General features: G+C 32.5%; 1 protein-coding gene across 8 annotated transcripts in view; it reads right to left on the minus strand.

Annotated features, from left to right (window-relative positions):
- The window catches only part of LRRIQ1 (leucine rich repeats and IQ motif containing 1), a 215,536-nt gene that overhangs the window by 171,174 nt on the left and 24,168 nt on the right, over positions 1-20,194 (minus strand). For all 8 annotated transcript variants that reach the window (XR_003520105.2, XM_027595280.2, XM_027595281.2 and 5 more), the window contains 2 exons: positions 14,819-14,971; positions 12,664-12,814 (listed from right to left, as the gene is read on the minus strand). Coding sequence is in view for 7 of the 8 variants with exons in the window: in XM_027595280.2 (XP_027451081.2) it covers positions 12,664-12,814; positions 14,819-14,971 (304 nt within the window). In the remaining variant the exon portion in view is untranslated. The remainder of the gene's footprint in view (positions 1-12,663; positions 12,815-14,818; positions 14,972-20,194) is intronic.

A 20,194-nucleotide genomic window follows, 5' to 3' on the forward strand; every position in this document is an offset into this window, starting at 1 on the left:
CCAAAAAAAACCGACATAGAACTATAATAGACATGAAAGACAAACTCAACCAAAATATGGATCATCTATGATTGAAAAACAGAACCAAAACAAAAAAGTTTTCAAATACATAAAAACCAAAATTTTCCAGAAACAAAGGAATAACTTAATAGTAGTTTGAAAGGGACATTATATTCCAAAACAAATTTATGTGGATTTATTGACTATAAGATGTTTCTTGGTTAAGTTACTGATCAAGGACAAGGAGTGTTATTCAGGTATCTTCACAGAACTCAGTCATGAGGACAGCCTCTAACTTGCAATAGCAACACACAATATCACTTATGCAGGGAAGCAATGTCACAAAGTACCAAGTGAAAGTGTTAACCTAAAAATAGAATGCACAGCTTTCTTCTCATTCAAGAATGAAAGCAACTGACAGATATTCTCAAACGTGAAAGAATTCAGGGATTATAGGATCTATCTTTCTCTGAAAAATAAGATTTAAAAAGAGCTAATGAACTAGGTAATCCAGACAAGCAGAGGATGAAAGAACAGTTGTAAAAAGAACTGGTACTGACCCATTGTCATACAGATCTAATGCCACTAAAGGATATATACACACAGTCATAAATCCTGATGTGAATAATAAGAATTTTGAGGGGAAAAGAAGATAGGAAAAAGTGTAAATATTCTAATTTATTTTATTTTCTTAAAGAGGAGTTAATATTGTCTAAAATACATGAATCAAAAGCACATGTTTTAATAATTTACTAAATAACAAAGAGGATATTATAACTGGCAAAACTGGAAGGTGAAGATGGAAGTGTAAATGAGATAATTTTATCATCTTTAGCATGAGGAAGCCAGTCTAAAATTTTGAAGTCAAAACAGTTTCATATACACTCTTGCTCTATTGTTTAACAATGCTTTTGAGTTTTTAAGTATGTCCCATCTTAGTAAACTATAGAAAAATTGACTGAAAAGGAATGTTCCCAACCAGTAATTCACATAGGGATCATTTTTGTTGTTGTTCATCATAAGATTATTTTATATACATTAATATATTTCAACAATCGCTTACTTTATAAATCATGGTACTTTTTAAAAATTCAAATTGATGTTTGGCTTCAGTAGTGGTTAAAAGTATGTCTGCAACATTTCAAAAGCAGCACTAAAATATTAACTGTTTCTTTAATATTAATAAAAATTACATGCCTAGAGCTTACCTCTTTATATATACTGTAATAATGACAGGTATTATTAAACTTTTTCTACTGTTTAAACTTTACTTAATTAATTACCTAAATTTTTAAAAATTAAACATTATCCTAAGTACACTTATTTATATAGGAAAAGTAAGCATGATTGGCTGAAGAGTTACCAGATTCATTTCAAGTGATTTCTTATTTTGATTACTTTGTTCTTTCATATAATTGCCTCCTATATATAGAAGGACATTTTGTTTACCATTTTATATTTGTTATTCCTCAAAGATTTTTGGATTTCTATTAGGTGTGAGCTGTTTATTACAGTTTTATTTTAATATTGGTATAATGATAAAATTTTTTGTAATTTTTTGAAAGAAGCATAGAGTATCCTTATATAAACACATATAAATCATTTATATTCTCCACATTTCTACTAAAAATATCAAAATCTATTTTTTCAAAACTAGTTTTACTTGTAACATAAAATTCATCAGAGATTCATTCTACTAGTTTCAGCCCTGTGTTGTGTCCACATGCAAATAGAAAAGTAATATAGACAGAATCTCTGCTCAAATATCTCTTACTTGGTCAATTCAACTACAATTTCTTAAAAATTATAACATGTGAAAATGTTAACAATTTATCACGAAGTGAATAGAGTAAATTACAAAACAATATTACAGTAGTGTTTTTTTAATGGCAGAAAACAATCTGAAAAGACAGCAATTATGCAAGAAATTAAGAAAATAATCCCATTTATAATTGCATCAAAAAATAAAATACCTAAGAATAAATTTAATCAAGGAGGTGAAAGATCTGTATATTGAAAACTACAAAACACTAATGAAAGGAATTGATGAAGACAAATAAATGGAAAGATATTCCATATTCATGGATTAAAAAATTATCATTAGAATGTTCATATCCAGAGCAAACCACAGATCCAATGTAATCCCTATCAAAATCCCAATGGCATTTTTCACATAAATAGGACAAATAATTGTAACATTTATATGGAACCACAAAAGGCCTTGAATAGTCAATGCAATTTCAAGAAAAAACAAAATTGGAGGTATTGCACTCCCTGATTTCAAACTATACACCAAAGCTATAGTAATCAAAACAATATGCTATTGGCATAAAAACAGACATAGATCAGGGAAACAGAATAAAGACCCCAGAAATAAACCAATTAGTTAACAGTCAATTGGTTTACAACAAAGGGGCCAAGAATATAAAATAGGGAAAGAACAGTCTCTTCAATAATTGGTATTGGGAAATTAGACAGCCACATGCAAAAAAATGAAGCTTGACCACTGTCTTACAACATACACAAAAATTAACTCAAAATGAAGACTTGAACATAAGACCTGAAACCATAAAGCTCATAAAAGGAAACATAGGTCATAAATTCCTTGACATGGGTCTTGGATTTTAATCTAACACCAAATGGAAAAGCAACAAAAGCAAAATAAACAAGTGGAACCATATCAAACTAAAAGCTTTGCACAGCAAAGGAAACTATGAACAAAATGAAAAGACAACCTACTGAATGGGATAAAATATTTGCAAATCACATGTCTGATAAGGGTCTAATATCCAAAATTTATAAAGAACTCCAACTCAATAGCAAAAATCCAATCTGATTAAAAAATGGGCAGAAGATCTGAATAGACATTTTTCCAATGAAGACATACAGATGGCCAACAGGCACATGAAAAGATGTTCAACATCATTAGTCATCAGAGAAATGCAAATCAAAATCACTATGAGATATCACTTCACATCTGTTAAAATAGATATTATCAAAAAGACAAGAAATAACAAGCGTTGGCAAGGATATGGAGAGAAGGGAACCCTCTCACACTGTTCGTGGGAATGTAGATTGGTACAGCCATTATGGAAAATAGATGGAGGTTCTTCAAAAATTAAAAATAGAACTACCTTATGACCTACCATTTCCACTTCAGGATATTTATTTAAAGAAAAAAAACCCCACTGACTTGAAAAGATATATGCACCCCCATGTTCATTCATTACAGCATTATTTGCAATAGCGAAGATATGGAGACAACCTAAATGCCCACTGATGGGTGAAATGGATAAAACAATTGTGGTAGTTAGATGTACAATGGAATATTATTCAGCCATATAAAGAATGAAACCTTGCCATTTGTGACAACATGGATGGATCCCAAGGGCATTATGCTAGGTGGAATAAGTCAGAAAAAGACAAATGTCATATGATTTCTCTCTCTCTGTGGAATCTAAAAAAACTAAGCAAACAAACCAAAACACAACTCATATATGCAGAGAGCAGAAGGGTGGTTATCAGAGAGAAAGGGGATGGGAGGGCAAATTGGGTAAGGGCGGGGTCAATTGTATAATGACAGATGATAACTAGATGTACCGTGGTGATCACTCATAGTGTTTTTTATACAAAAATCAAATTATGTTGTACCCCTGAAAGAAATATGTTATATATCAATTTTATCTCAAAAAAGAGAAATACTTCCAAACACACACACACACACACACACACACACACACACACACACACACACACAGACAAAAACAAAGGGAAGGTTTTAAAAAGTGGGTGAATCCTAACAATGTTGATATTATAAAATAATACTATCTTAAGCCATTCCAAATACACGCACACACACAATAAAATGCATGACAATAATAGCATATTAATCTGCGAGCAAGTAAATGAACTTTAAATTTTCTAAGACCCTAGAACCCCTTTGAAAAATACCAAATAAATTTAGATTTGGTAAATCAAGAAGGCATGTTGTATCTCCAGTAAACAAAAAGAATAGTAAAATAATATGTAACTGGTAATAGGAAAAATGAAATAATTTAAAACCTCAACTAAACCAAAACGGGGCAATAAAAGAGAAAAAACAGAACAGGCAAAACAAATAGAATTGAATAGTAAGATAGATTTAAACTCAAATATATTAATAATTACACTTAATTATTAATTAAATTTAATTACTTATTAGAGACCAAAGGCTAGAATCAAAGTTAAAATTTGTCAGGCAGTCTAGATAAAACAATAACAAAAGCAACACATTTTCACATTACATAAAAGAGATATACCAAAAATAGGACATGTAGAAATATTGTAAGTAAAAGGATAGAAAAAGATATGTTATGTACACACTAAACTAGTGATTCTCAAAGTGTGGTCCAGAGAGCAACCTCCTACAGATGCTTTTAAAGGTTCCATGGAGTCAAAACTATTTCATAATAATTCTAAGACGTTATTCGCCTTTTTCACTCTCATTTGCTCAAGAGTTCATAGTGGAGTTTTCCAGAGGCTACATGAGGTGTGATATTGTAGCAAATTGAATGCAGAAGGAAATACAGAAATCCAGCTGTCTTGAGTTAAGCTAGACATTAAAGAGATTTGCAAATATGTGTAACAATAACCCTTTTCTCACCATATCTTTTTGGTAAAAACTACATTTAGTATTTATAAAACTATTACTAATGGAAAAGCTTTATTATCTTAAGCTCTGAATTAATAAAAACAAAATTTTTCTCATTTTTTTCTACACAGTAAATACTGATAGATATAACGTGCATAAATGAAAGCTGTTTGAGGCAGGTACTCAATAATTTTTACAAGCATAAAAGGATCTTGAGTCCAAAAAAAATCTAGTTTGGGTAATATCAGACACAGAAGACTAAGGCAGAAAGCTTTACTACAGATAAAGAGGGACATTTAAAAGTGATAAAATAGGTCAATTCAAAAGAAATATATAACAATTATAAATTTATATAAAACAAATAGCATGGCCTCAAAAATATTTAAAGCAAAAAAAATAGGCTCTAAGAATAAAGATCTACAACCCACAATCATCATGGGAGTCATGTATATAGTTTTTCTCTATGACTATGCTAATTACATGGTCAGTAGCACATGTTAATTACAGGCATTATGGCATTATAAAAAACGAATAGGCTCTGAGGCAGATGGTCCATGAATTTCAGGTCTATTCCAAAAATAGCTGTATGAATATCTACAAGTTACCTAACTTCTCTGAGTCTTTGTTCCTTTATTTGTGGAGTGAGGGTGATTTTGCATTATTGGGAGGATTAAAAAACAATATTTTAAAGTAGCTTGTACAACACTTTCACATATTGGGTACTAAAAATAATAGCTATTATTCCTTCCTAACAATTATCCTCAATGAAAAGTAGTTAAAAAACTCTAACTGTTGTGACCAAATAAGACTTCAAAGACAAATGTTTGAGCTAAACTTTGAAGAAGAAATAGGATATCAGTACATACTTAAAAAAAAAAGTCTATATACAATTGATTAAACAGTAATTTGATCAAGTCAATGCACTTGGCTCAAAAAGGGGATCTAGATGGGAAGGAAGTTAGAATAAGTTGCCACCCTTCCTCTTTTAATCTTACAAGTTCTTTGCTATCAAATGAAGGATAATAACTGAGCAAAATAGACTTAGAGTAAGCCTTACCTTAGAATACCATTACGTTCTCAACATCTCAAAGAAAATGATTCTTTCCCAGTCAACATTTCTATTTTGTCCACTCCCCATCCCAAACAAAACAAAACAGTAGCCACAAAAATATTCAAGAGCTTCTTGCAAATTATGTAAATAAACAAAAATAAAGTATCACTTAAATACTCTTGAGTCCACTGCTTCAATATATTCTTTATTAACTCTTTAAAAGTTTCCTATGTCCCACAAAATAGAACTGAAGCCAAGTGTGTTTATCCCTCAAAGGGCCCTTGCCCATGGCAAAATTAGCATTTGGCTATACTCGCTACAAATATCTATTTCAAAGAATTCCTCCCACAGAAATGAGCCAATGGTCTAATAAAACATTCCTGCCACAGTGGGGGAAAAACCTCTCCTGTAAGGAACAGCAAAACTAAAGATTTTAAATTAGGCTGGAGATTTTCACTAAATAAGTGTTTGGTAAAGGTCTACCTCCTTTAGCTGCTCAATGATTGCTATGTTTGACAGTTACATGCAAATATGCCGAGTTGCACTTAAGATTTTTAGTTTCAATGCAAAAGTTCTTCAGGATCATACATGTTGTGTGGAAACAGGAGTACTGAAACAGGAATTAGAAAACTTGGATTCTAGCCCCACCTCTGGTAGGAGTTTGATGAAAATTATGTGGGTCTGTTTTTTCATCTGTAAACTCTTAAAAAGCTGAAATTGGCAGATCTGTAAAATCCCTTTCAGCTTTATACTAGGCATTGTTGCATTTCAAAACTGAAGAGTAAGCTAGCACCATCTAGTGGAAAACAAGAAATTCCCTAAGTATAGGGTAATGAAAAGCATTTCTACAAGCAAAATAGCCAGAGCTTTATTTTATTTCACTCCATTATTTCTTTCTAATGTTCCAAAGACAACATTAGGTAGCAAGTATTAAGCCAGGCACACTTCCCCTATGAGTCAAGACAGTAATCAAGCCTATGTGAAAATGTTGCATTATTTCAATATCTTTCATACTTATTAGTGTCACTTTTCCAGAAAGCAATATTATCTGAAAATAAAATATCAGGGAAAAAAAGTCTCTTAATACTTCTGTTTACAATGGTATTTTCTAGGTATGTATCACCTGAAATTTATAAATTAACAAATTAATTGCTGACAATAAAGAAAGATTTTTTTCCAGATTAAAGTTTTCCTCACATAGCAGAGATAGAAGCTTCATGAATGAGAAGACAAAAATAATTATTTGCTCTTACACATTAACATCATACTTATTTTCATTTTTACTCAATATTCAATAAATGAAATATAGCAATTTATTCCCATTCTCTTTTCTCTATGTAAATATCACTAGATAATCTTGGTAAAAGTCAGGATACTCATTTGTTTTGCTTATTGCTGCATCCTCAGCAATATTCTAGTACTGTGTTCTAGTGCCTGGAAAAGTGCTTACACATAGTAGGTGCTCAATAAATTTGCTCATTAACAAATTTATTAATCAATAAACCTTAAAATCATTACTTTTTTCAGCATAAAGTTTTAATATACTCTAATAAAATAGTAATAATCTTAAATGTTAAATTCATATCTGTAGGGGAGGCGTGGAATGAGGCAATTAAAAAATCAAATACTAGGGCTAGACTGCTGAGCTTCAAATCCTGGCTCTATCATTTACTAATTTATCTTAAATAATTTATTTAACCTCTCCGTGCCTCAATTATTACCTGAGGGGGGGGGAGAGAGCATTTAATAGTAACTAACTCATAGCATTTATAGGAAAAGCAAATGAGTTAAATGTATAAAGTACATAAATATATAGTGGTTTAAAAAAGTTATCTCTTACTATATTTATTATATTAAGTTGTATTTTTTCTGTAAATAAAATTTATAAAATAATTTCATCATATGGCATGAATTTTTTCAGATTAATTTACTTTCAGGATGTTTCTCTTAAAAAGTCAATAAAATCCAACATAAAAATGGAAGAAAAAAGAAAACTAGATTATAAATTATAAATCACCTATTTTTCATTTGCTTTGGCTATTTGTTAAAAAATGAAGTCAAAAATACTACCTCGAAATATGAAAAACTTCTCACAGATATTCAACATCCATTCAAGGAATGTTTTTCCATATTACTTCTGGATAACAAAATGTTTTGCCAATTTTACCTGAAACTTACTTATGGGAAATTTCAGGTAAAAGAAAGCATGAAATATCATAATGATATCATAACCTTAAAATTTAAACTGCAAATCACCCAAATTAAACTGAGTTATAAAAGATAGTACAGGAAAAAAGAACTTCCAGAGGAAAAAAAAATAAAACATTTTAGATTATAAAAAGTATGATAAAATCTGTTGTCTGATTAAAATAAATCCATATTTAAAATTATCAACTAAAGTGAAGCTTAATAAGTTAAAATTAAGCAATTATTTTGACATTCAAAATATGCAAGAAAAACTCCCCATCAAATCAAAATATTCTATAATCAAAAATGTGCTACCCAAATAGAACCAATTATAGAAAATAATATTAAAATGTTATATGGTAGTCTTTAAATTAGCCACAGCACACAATATGTTTAAATGTTAAATTAAACATACTTAATTTTTATTAAATTAAAAATACATAATTAACTTTACATAACTTTCAATTTATAGAATTACATTTTATTTAAGTTGTTACTTTTAAAAAGTATACTTTACATTGTGTTTCTATTTCTGTAATTAAACAGTTTCATTAGAATGGAAAACATTTAGCATAAATAATTTCAAATGAATTGCCTTAAACAGACTGACACAGTTCCTATTCAGATTCACTTAAATGCAATGAAATTCAAATAAAAATGTGCATTAATGTTTTCTAATAAAAAGTAATTAAAGCTAATCCTACATATTAGCTACTGCAATAACTACAGCTTAGTAAGAATTAGGAACAAATTAAACTTGAAACTACAAATGTAGAATACATGGTATTGCTTCCAATTTTATTTCACCTCCTTAAGAAATATTATAGCATGGAATAGTAACCTATTAACTTATAAACACAAATCTATCTTTGTGCCCCTTCATAAGAGTTCTTAGCATCAATACATCATTGAGAGACAAAATCTATGCTTTTCCCTTAGCTCAACCAGAATCTCTTTAAGCAGTTCCTGAAGATGAAAAACAGACTCCAAACGGTCTTCAGAAAATCTCCTTTTTCATGTATACTCTTCTCACACTCAATAAATACAGTGTTTTCATTGTAACCAACAGACAGCAAAGATGTCTTTTACCTTATTTGCTCTGTACTACATAAAGATACCTCAAGTACATCAATTAATACTATGGCAGTTTCCACATAAATCTTGCAGATATCCTATCCCAGGAAATCCACTGGTTACAAGAAATCCCATACAGCCCTGCTGGCAATGAAAATGAAGTGAATGGGAGTTGAAGCATTTCTTCTCACAATCAGCCTTTTTCTTTTTTTTAAGCTTGCTTCAGTGCGTGCCAATATAGCAACATACATTATCAATGCACTTGCCTTCATTCCAACAACAACAAAATTATTTCTGTCTTTTAAACTGAAATTTTAAAATAAAAAATTGTATCAAAAGTATCAGTATTTCCATACAGGAGAAAATATGAGTAGTCCCAAAGCAAGCAGCACAGACACACAGGCAAATAAACACATTAAAGAATATTATACATTTTATTTTCAAAAGTGTGCCTTGAAATGTCTGTAAAAGCTTGCTTTGTGAAAACAACTATAATTTTCCCACATTAAAAAAAAAATCAGAGATGACGGTGACTGCCTTTATCCAACTTTCCCCCATAACTCCTCTAGAAATTCATAACGAACAACAATAAATAAAAATGCCCCAATCTATCTTTCCAGTGTAAATGGGAGAGGAAGAAATTACAAGCTGAATTTTTCTAAGTGGGGTAGTAAGTATCCATGACCAACACAATCCAGGCTAAATCCACACTGGTACAGAGGGGATCCCATGGAAACTGGATGGATAAATAAGAAATGGAGATGCTCCAGTGGTGGAAGAACCCAGGTAATATCAACAAGGCCTGCTTCCAGAAAGGGAGCATCATCCCAAGTGGGATGACAGTGCTAACACCAAGGATATAAGTTGAATTACAAATGCAAATGGCCATGCTCTATATGAAACAAAAACATTTAAAATTGGATCAAAAAATAAAACCTAAATCTATGCTGTGTATAAGTACACACCTAAAACAAAGTGTTTCTAAAGTTTTGTGGGTTTTTTTTTTTTTTTTTAATGCCCAAGCAGGCAAATACAAACAAACAAAAAAATGTTGTCAGGAAAGGTAGAATTTAATCTCAGAACATTAAAGAGACAAAGAAGGACACATAAATTTCAAGATAACACAGTTAAGAATATCTACAAAACAGCATGGAGCAACACTCAAAAAATGGAAACCAAAGGATATATAAAATATATAAAAATATATATACAAAAAGAAATAGGCTGATTAATAATAAACATATTTATACTAGCTCAACTCAGTCTATGAAGATCTAAAACAAATGATCACCAAGGTATATCATAAAGATAAAAATATAAACTCTATATTCCAATTAAAAACACAATGACCTCTTTTCACGTGCACATGAAACATTCCTGAAAATTGACCATATATTAGAAAATCACAATAAGTTCCAAAAAGCAGAAATGGCACAAAGTTAATTCTTGCACTATAATGCAATAAAACTAAAAAGAGTAACAGCAACAACACAAAATGGTCTTACCGTATAGAAATTTTAAATCTTAGCTAAAAGGCAAAATATGTCATAAAATTGTAGAACTGATGAAAACACAGAAGTTACGGACCAAGCAGTGCTCACAGAAAAATTTATAGACTTAAGTATCTATGTTAACAAGAGTGAAAAAGAATAAAAATTTTTAAAAAATTAAATATTTAACTCAGAAATAGAAGGAACAAAATAACAGAAGAAAAGTGGGAGAAACTGGCATTAATTGTGTATTAGTGGTAGGAGTGCAAAATGGTATAACCCATACAATGTGCCTGGCACTATTTTCCTAAATTACAGATGCCCTTTGCACCAGCAATATACATGGCAGAAAATTAATCTAAAGATATAACTTGTGGGCGCCTGGGTGGCTCAGATGGTTAAGCGTCTGTCTGCCTTCGGCTCAGGTCATGATCCCAGGGTCCTGGGATCAAGTCCCACATCGGGCTCCCTGCTCCTTGGGAGCCTGTTTCTCTCTCTCTCTCTCTCCCTCTGTCTCTCATGAATAAATAAATAAAATCTTTAAAAAAAAAGATATAACTTGTAAAGTATAAAATGATATAAGTATCAGATTACTTATTATGGCAAATATGGAAGACTGGAAACCATCCAATGTTGATCAACCAGGAACCAGTGGAAAAAAACCTGACTGATCCACAAAATCAAAGACTATGAAGCCATGGAAAAAGAATGCTCTGAACTCCATAACATGTTGTTAAGTGAAGAAAAGCAAGATGAAGGACAGTACTTAAAATATTCTATATTTTAATCCTAGAACTAGGATTAGTATATATACATATATTTCTAAGATATATGTGTGTATATATGTATATTTATAGGTACAAACATACACATAAGTGATACATATATTATTAAATACATATATAGTGTTATATGTGCATATATACAAAAACATCTATACATAAAAGTATATCGGAGAACAAAGTGACAGGGATGAAAGATCGATCTCTTTGAGTATGCCTTTTTAAATGTGGTTTGGCTTTGAAACATATATTTGTTTTATATATCAAAAATAAAATTAAATCAAATGGGAAAAGTGAACTTACTTCCACTACCCCATCTACTCCCTTCCCACTCCCTGAAATTTCAGTCCAGACCACATTTCCTAATAATTTTAGGATGAGGAGTAGAAAAGATAATACCTTTTAGGTGTCTAAAAATTTAAGCTATTAGTATTGTACCAGAGTTCAATTTTTATCTAGTTCCTGACTTTTTAGCAATCCTTGATTATTCATTAACCATTATTTAAGCCCCTATCAAGTCCCTTGAGAATCTCACAAATTTAAATAAAAAATAACAGAGAATTTTAAGCCAGGTAGTAAGAAATATAATGAGATTTTTACTTTAGAATTATCACACTGCTAACAGAATAGTAGTAAGTTGAAGTTGAGTTTCAGTAGGAAGAAGAGGGAAGTTGGGTACTAAAAAGTGAAAGCATGAATGGAACACTTTCACAAAACTTGACAGCAAAGGGTAAGAGAGATGAGGCAATGGTAGAAGTAAATGGCAAAAGGAACTGTTTCACATATGACAGGTGATAAAGTATCAGAGGAGACTGACAATTAGATTTATAGAAAACAGAAGGACTGGCCTTAAGAAAAGACATTTTCATTGCTGAATCATATGGATTATAAAGTATGAGGGTGGAAACATATAGATAAATAGGGATACAGATATACAGATGGAGAGATGGAAAAGATTAGGGAGATTCAAACCGATGAATTCTTTCTTTCATGTGGTAGTTGCCCTATCTAAAAAAGGAAAGGTTAGTACAAGCGGTGTAGAAAGCAAAGAAAGGAGTGATGACAGGGATTTTTAGGAAACAGATATGACAGTTGCTAAGTGCAGAAAGCACAGAATCCATAAAAATATGATGGCACAGAACCAGGGTATTATATTCTCCAGTAGAGCTCAGATGACCACTGATTAGAAAAAAAGGCATAGGTTAGTGAATATACTAATTTAAGGAGGCACTGATAACTAGCCATTTGCCAGTGGTGGGAGCATATTTCCTTCATATATACTAAAAATAATCTTATTTCTTCCATGCATTCGGATAAAAGATTAAATAAGTATGGCATAAATAAAATAAGCAAATTAATAATGGTGGCCTATTCTTGAAAAGGAATAAATGAAACAAAATGTAATCATGAGAAATAAATGTCAATAAATTCAAATTCCCTTGTTCTTACCAATTCGAGTGATTTTATTATGTGAGACTTCAAGATTTTGGATATTAGTGCAGCCATCCAAACCATGAAAAGAAGTCAGTTGATTTTTACTAAGAAGAACAACACAGAGATTTTCCAAATTTTCAAAATTGATAGTCTCAATATGGTTTTCCTAAGACAAAGAACAAATGTCATTAGTTTTAGTTCAATGACTTATTAATGGAACATTTAAAGCTTACAAAAAGAGGAAGGATGAGAGATGATCTCCAAGTAAATAACCGAATCTCTGACTTTTAAGACAAATATGCAGAATGTTATACTATCTAGATGAAAATATTAAGTAACTTAATAAATAATTAACTGATTTTATATTTATTAATCTTAGAAAATACAGAAGATCATGTAACAAAATATTTCAAACAATCTAAATGAACAAAAATGAACACTAGGTCATAGTTGCTTTAAAACTGTTACAGAAACCAAACACTGAAAAGGTTGAAATCTCCCTACTTCCCCTTCCTCAGTCCCTTTTGCTCCCTTCCTCTCCAAAGAACACCAATATTGTGAATTAGGTATGTATCTCATGTACAGGTTTATACTTTTACTACACATACATATCTCTGCAATATATAATATTGGTTTCAGTGTCAAGATCATGCCTAGGATGGAATAGCAATTTTATTTTTTAAGACCTCAGAGAAATAAATGAGCTTTTAAGAATCTTAAGTGTGTAGTCCCACGGCATCCCTCTCAAAAATATTTATAAGCATAGCCATTGTCTAATGGAGGGAACTTAATAAGAAGCATAAGAAATCCACAAAGTTTTCAAAGGAAATCATGTTGGTGGAAACACTGACTCTGTGTGAACTGAAAAGAATATAAGTCAAATGAAAAGAAGCTTCTAGCCTACCCCCCCCACCGCACTCCATCTTATATGGGAAAAGAAACAGGCTCAGGAAAATTCTCAGCTGCAAATAGTACGTCTTATGGAAAAAGAAGTATGCCTTGAAAATGTCAAAACTCCAGTGGGCAGAACCAAGGGTCATAGAAAACCATTTTCATTGAGCTGAACCGAGTCCTTATTAAGGAAATGATGATATGTGCTCAGCTATGGAATAGGGACGCTATGGGCTTCTTATTTTCTTTCACTGTGAATGGGAATAGCTATTGCAATTAATCAAGCCTATCTCACCACTGTATGTGAGTGTGTGTGTAGGGGGGGAACAGGAGGAGAGAAAATACTTTTCATTTTATCTCACAGATCTCTGAGTTGAAAGAACTCTATCTGAGCAAATCATTTCCACTTGGATCTGATTTAGATGAGAAAATTTTGTGTTTCAAGTCTAAGTCTGATGCCACAAGATGATGAGACTTGGGGGTCTCTGGAATATGAGTGTATTTTGAATGTGGGAAGGATGTGACTCCTTAGGAGCCAGAGGGTAGATTGTGGTAGACTGTTACTTTGATAGGCCCCAGTAAACCTCACAACTCAATATTCACAAATCCACCCAGCTCCCTCCTACACAAATTTAGGTTTGGCCAATAGAACATTAGCTAGCATGATGCCGGCAGATGCTTGATAAACACTTGCATATTGGAGCTTGTCTTTTTGGAATGCTCACTCCTGGGATTAGGTCACTCTGTAGAGAAGCCCCAAAATGGAACAGGCAGAGACACAGACACAGAGAGGGAGAGAAAGAGAGAGATGGAAAGAAAGAGAGATTGAAATTCTAACCTCCCAAGGCACCAGACAAATAAAGCATTTTGGACATTCCAGCCCCCACTTCAAATTATGTAAGAGACCCAAGCAACAAAACACGAAGCAGAATACCCAGACAAGCTTGGCCTCAATTCATGGCTGGCCCACAGAACCATGAGCAAATAAAATGGTGGTTGTTTTAATTTACTAAGTAATGTCATTTGTCATACAGCAAAAAGTTACAAAGACAATAACTACATCATCTGCAAATAGAGATAAGTGATTTCCAGGCCATACTTCCTAATCCTCTTTCCTCAATGGTTCTCACAAATTTTGTTTGATCCTTGACATCTTTAGAACCTAAGTTACAGGTTAATGTAGTTACTATTTCTTCAAAATTGTCATTGCTGAAATATAAACATAAATCCATTTTCTATTTTATTATAGTATAAACAATGAGGAGAACAGAGGACATACCTGGGCATCAATGTGCTTCAGTTTTTTGCAGTTACTCAGGCTGTGCAAAGAAATCAACCCACAGCGTCGAAGAGACAAAAACTGAAGATTTGGACACTCTGCTAGTGTGGAGAGACTACAACCTGGCAAATCTTGAAATGTAACTGTTGTGACCTAGAGGATTCAAGAAAATTGGAGTAAATAACATTATCTAACAATAATGAATATAAAGTATATCAGCCTTGCAAAATTCTTTTTAAAAATTCATCAAAAAAACTAATGATATATATTGAAAATTGCATTTGTTAACAATTCACTTTCAATTAAGCTATCTGGGCTTCCTTTGTTCCTCACACAGAAAGGCAAAATAATGCTATCATCCATGACCAATTCAAGTTCAAAAGTAATACGCATAGAAGCAATAATATAATCATCTATTAGCTCACTCGCTGATTTTTCACCAAATTCACTTTCTGTGTGAATTATTTTGGCACTGTTTTCAAGATTGTACTACATAAATACTTAAGATCTGTGTTTGACAGTATCCTAAGAATACCTGGATAGTAACAGGAGCCACAATAGGTCAGGGGATAGATTCTGTGTCCAACCTGCCATGATTTAATTAAAATGGCTCAACTACCTTCCAGAAACAAAGAAAGTTTGAGAAATTATACAACAACCTGTAATAAATAGGACCATGCAATAATAATTAAACCATGTAATAAAAATAGCTTTCTATTACAAGTCCGCTGGTGTGACTCATTCCTTACTGGTATGAATCATTCCTTACTGTTGAATAATGTAATATACCCAGAGCATGTAGAATCTGTAATGTAACATAGCATGAATGGTATTTTTTTCTGTATTTTCAAACACTTTGAAGACCATATTATGAAATTTCTTATTACTGAAATATCACTGTGGACTCAATACTTCACAAAGCTTTTTTCTTAAAGAATTTTTCTATCGTTTTGGTTTTAGTCTTTTTAACTAAAGAAAATTCAGTATCAAAGAATGTACTCAACTCTATAGTATATTACTAATGACTACACTTACAGTTACACAAGAATATGTCAGATAACAGGAATATTTTTGTATTACTGAAAAGAACTCTACTTATTAAACTCAAGAGTTCTAACATAAAGAAAATGGCAGAGAAATAAATATAGTATGTTGGTTCTTCACTATAATTAAGTCCATGCACTGAAATAACTATATATGTTAAGGGGAGCCTGGGTGGCTCAGTCGTTAAGCGTCTGCCTTTGGCTCAGGTCATGATCCCAGGGTCCTGGGATTGAGCCCCGCATTGGGCTCCCTGCTCAGCAGGAGGCCTGCTTCTCCTTCTCACACCCCCTCTGCTTGTGGTCCTTCTCTCGCTGTGTCTCTCTCAGTCAAATAAATAAATAAATAAATCTTAAAAAAAAAAAACTACATATGTTAAATCATTTTATAGTAAGAATACTTTCATATTGTCATATCAAAAATCCTAAGGCCAGATTTCCCATGTACTGAAAAACAATTTTAATATTATTAGCTTTATAGGAAGAGTCTAGTATATATCATATTGAAACAAATTTAAAAAATGTCCTATTGAAATTGAAAGCATTATTGCTTCAAAAAAAGCTAGAAAAAGTATGAGAGTCTTAAGTACAGTAACTCCTCTTCATTCGGATCATTTCCTGTGCACTAAATTAAACTAAAAGTTTTAAATTTACATATTTATGTAAGTGAATGGGAAGACCATATGTTCCTGGAGATATAAAGAAGGGATTAAGTCCACTCCTTGGCTTTGGGTAGAAAAAGTAATAAACAATATTTTGCAAACTCCAGGTGAATAAGTTTCTCATTTCATAATTATTTCAGGAATTTCTCAGTTATTCATAGTCTAAAATAACTTTTGAAACAAATGTATATTTTACGGTTTTTCAGAAAGAAAACTATTCATCCATTTGTGTCAAGAAAACCACTGTGTATTACCCATTCCATTTGTCCACAAAGAGAATCTATAAATTCTGTAACTGGGAAGCCAGTTGTACACTAACAAGTGAAGACACTATTTAGAACTAAGCACTTACAAACCAAAAACTCCACAACTGCAGCTTTATAGTAACAAATGCTCCTCTACCTTCTAATTTATATTATCCTGCCTGATGTAATCATATGTTGCTTAAAATCACCTACGTAAATGGTTAGGTTCTAGTTTTTATGATGTGGTAATTTCTCTAGTTTAGTTAAATTACAGTATAGGACTGACAAACGCTGCAGTGTCCTTATTAATGGTATCTACTTTTGAATATAAGGCATTTCATAATATTTCCTCCTCCCTTTTATGGAAGATTTTTAAAATTTTCTTATGGTACAGTAATTTATTATCTATCTTACCCTAGGTTTGTCCAAACATATGAGATCAAAATTAATTTTTATATTAATCATTTATGGATACATGCATGACAGTAACCATATAAATAAAGCTGCTTTATGCTCCAAATATTAAGGTCAATATAGAATTAGTACTCACAATGTGTTCATCACTGCATGGGCAGCCTCAAAAAGAGCAACTGGAGCATAGTGGATGTTCACTAAATGTTTCAGAAATAAATGAATGATAAACTGCCCCGTGGCAAAACTAAAATGTAGCATTCATAGTTTCTTTCCTTAATAAAGGGTAATATAAAGATATTTCAAAAACTAATATTTTCAGGCTCTTGTAACTTGAAAATGAACTGTTCTACCTATAGAACTTATGACTCGTTTATTATAATTTAATAAAAGAGAACAAATCAATTTATTACTTAATTATCTATATTTCCCTAACTCCTTGACAGATCACGGTACATAAAATGACCTAAAATAGCTATGTAATTTTAGAGATTTCACTTTCAATTATTCTTGAGTTCAATACAAGGAGTGCCAGTCATTTCTGGTAAACCGTAATTACAAAAATGGTGAAAGCAGTGACTCTTGGTTTTGCTTTTTGCAGAACATCTGTTCAGTGATAAAATCTTAAATCTCTTCAATCCGAAGAAATAATACTTTAAAAATCAGCTGCAAAGAGACTGAATCTGAGGTATGATTACTAGATTAAATGAAGCAGACTCTAACTTCTAGTAGCTCATGTACCATTACAATACAAGTTTATTACAATTTGCCTTGTATAAGGGACGTGAGACATTATTATCTAAAAGTTAATCAACAGCTAAAATGTTATCCTTCATGCCATGTTATAAAGCCATATTAAAAAATCCTTAAGTTCAGTACCCTTTTTTATGATTATTTAAAGCAAGTTATCATTAGTAATAAGATAGCAAAAATAAAAGAAAAATTAATTAGAACACTAAAACTAGAAAAAATACATATATTAGTTGTCAATAATCTTTGCTTGAGATCCAAGTTTGACAATAGACTAGACTATATTCTTCATATGTTATTTTAAAATTCAACAATCCTATCCAATAGATATTGCTCTTCTCAGTTTACAGAAGACAAAACTGAAGCTCAAAAAGGTCAAGCACCTTGCCCAAGGTGACACAACCAGTAAATTGCAGAAATAAAATCAGGACCCTGATCTTACTTGATACAGGGCTTATTAGTACTTTATTGAATTATACTCAAATAATTTTACATTAATTTCCTTTTTAATTAACAGAGTCTAAATTGTGAAGCTAGCAGTAATATAGAGATAAGATTAACATTCAGTTGGACTTACTTATTCATTCATTTGTCCATCCTCCCACTCATCCACCCACAGTCAAGTAATGAAAACCCCTATTGCCTGACAAATTGTAAAGAAATATAGTCAAGAGGCAGACTGGATTTCATGTGCTGAAGGCTGAAAGTGAGAGATTAATGTAAGCAAAATGAATTCATCACTGGGTGAAATTCTAGAGGAGTAAACTTTCCTCTTCTAAAGGTCTTCTCTAGAAGGATCTTCCAAAGATGGCAGTGGATGATCAAGATAAGGATAAAGATGTGAAGCTAAGAGATTAGAAAATCAAAGTAAGAGAGTCATGGGTCAGTAGCAGGAGTGAATAAAGACACCAATATAAACCATCTCCCAGGGTCATTACAAGATGGCATTTTATAACACTTCTGCATTTATAGACACACTCATAAATATTTTTCAACTTTATACTGTATACTTGATGCTTCAAAGAAAAATTAAATGTTTGAAGTAGTTGTTTGAGCAGTAGTCAGAGGATTACAGTGTCTTTTACAACATTTCTTTTTTTTTAAAGATTGTATTTATTTATTAATGAGAGACAGAGAGAGAGAGAGGCAGAGGGAGAAGCAGGCTCCCAAGGAGCAGGGACCCTGATGCGGGACTCGATCCCAGGACCCTGGGATCATGACCTGAGCTGAAGGCAGACGCTTAACCATCTGAGCCACCCAGGCGCCCTTTTACATTTCTAATCATATTAATCCATGGGCCAGCACCAACAGCATCAACCAGGAGCACTGCAAAAGTGCAGAACATTGGGGCACCTGGGTAGCTCAGTCAGTTAAGCGTCTGCCTTTGGCTCAGGTCATGATCTCAGGGTCCTGGGATGGGGCCCCACATCGAGCCCCACACTGAGCCTAGCATCGAGCTCTGCATGGGTATCCGTGCTCAGCAGGGAGTCTGCTTCTCCCTCTCCCCCTGTTCATTCTCTTTCTCTCTCATATAAATAAAATCTTTTTTTTAAAAACGCAGGACATTGAGACTGGTCACCAGACCCAATGAATCAGAATTAGCATTTTAACAAATTCCCAGGTGATCTGTATACCCATTACAGTTTGCGAGGACTTGCTCTAAGAAGCAAAAGGAGTAATCCTTACTTTATGTATAACGACAAGAGTTTCACAAAAGGAACAGAGTGGATAGGAGAAGAAACACCAAGGAGACAGGTTCACACATCTTAACTCCCTCAATGCTCTTACTGAACAGAGCAGAGACCCACAATGAAAGAGAAGAGCACTGCTGTTTTACTAACTTCAGTTTACTTTAGAAACAAGTACATGATGAGCATGAAGCTGTCACTCATGCCTAGCTCAAACAGATACGTATAGGAAAATTACCCAAAATAAAAGTTAGTAGCTAATGTTACCAATTCAGAAAGCCTGCACAACATCTTAGGGAAAGTAGAAAAAGAATGATTCCAGAGATAATCGAGCCAAGGAAAATAATTAATAGAAGAGCTAATGAGAGATTCTATATGTAGCTCTACAGATCTGATGGATATGAAAATACATTGCCTAGGAAATAAAGGAACTCCAAAGTAGTTCTTGTTCATTATACTGCTTTTTCACATCCCAGAGATCTCTTTAAAGCCCACTATCTTATTATCCTTTTAAAGAACACCCTGGGGCGCTGGAGTGGCTCAGTCGTTAAGTGTCTGCCTTTGGCTCCAGTCATGATCC

This window comes from Zalophus californianus, chromosome 9, assembly GCF_009762305.2.
Source record: "Zalophus californianus isolate mZalCal1 chromosome 9, mZalCal1.pri.v2, whole genome shotgun sequence".
NCBI lineage: Eukaryota > Metazoa > Chordata > Mammalia > Carnivora > Otariidae > Zalophus > Zalophus californianus.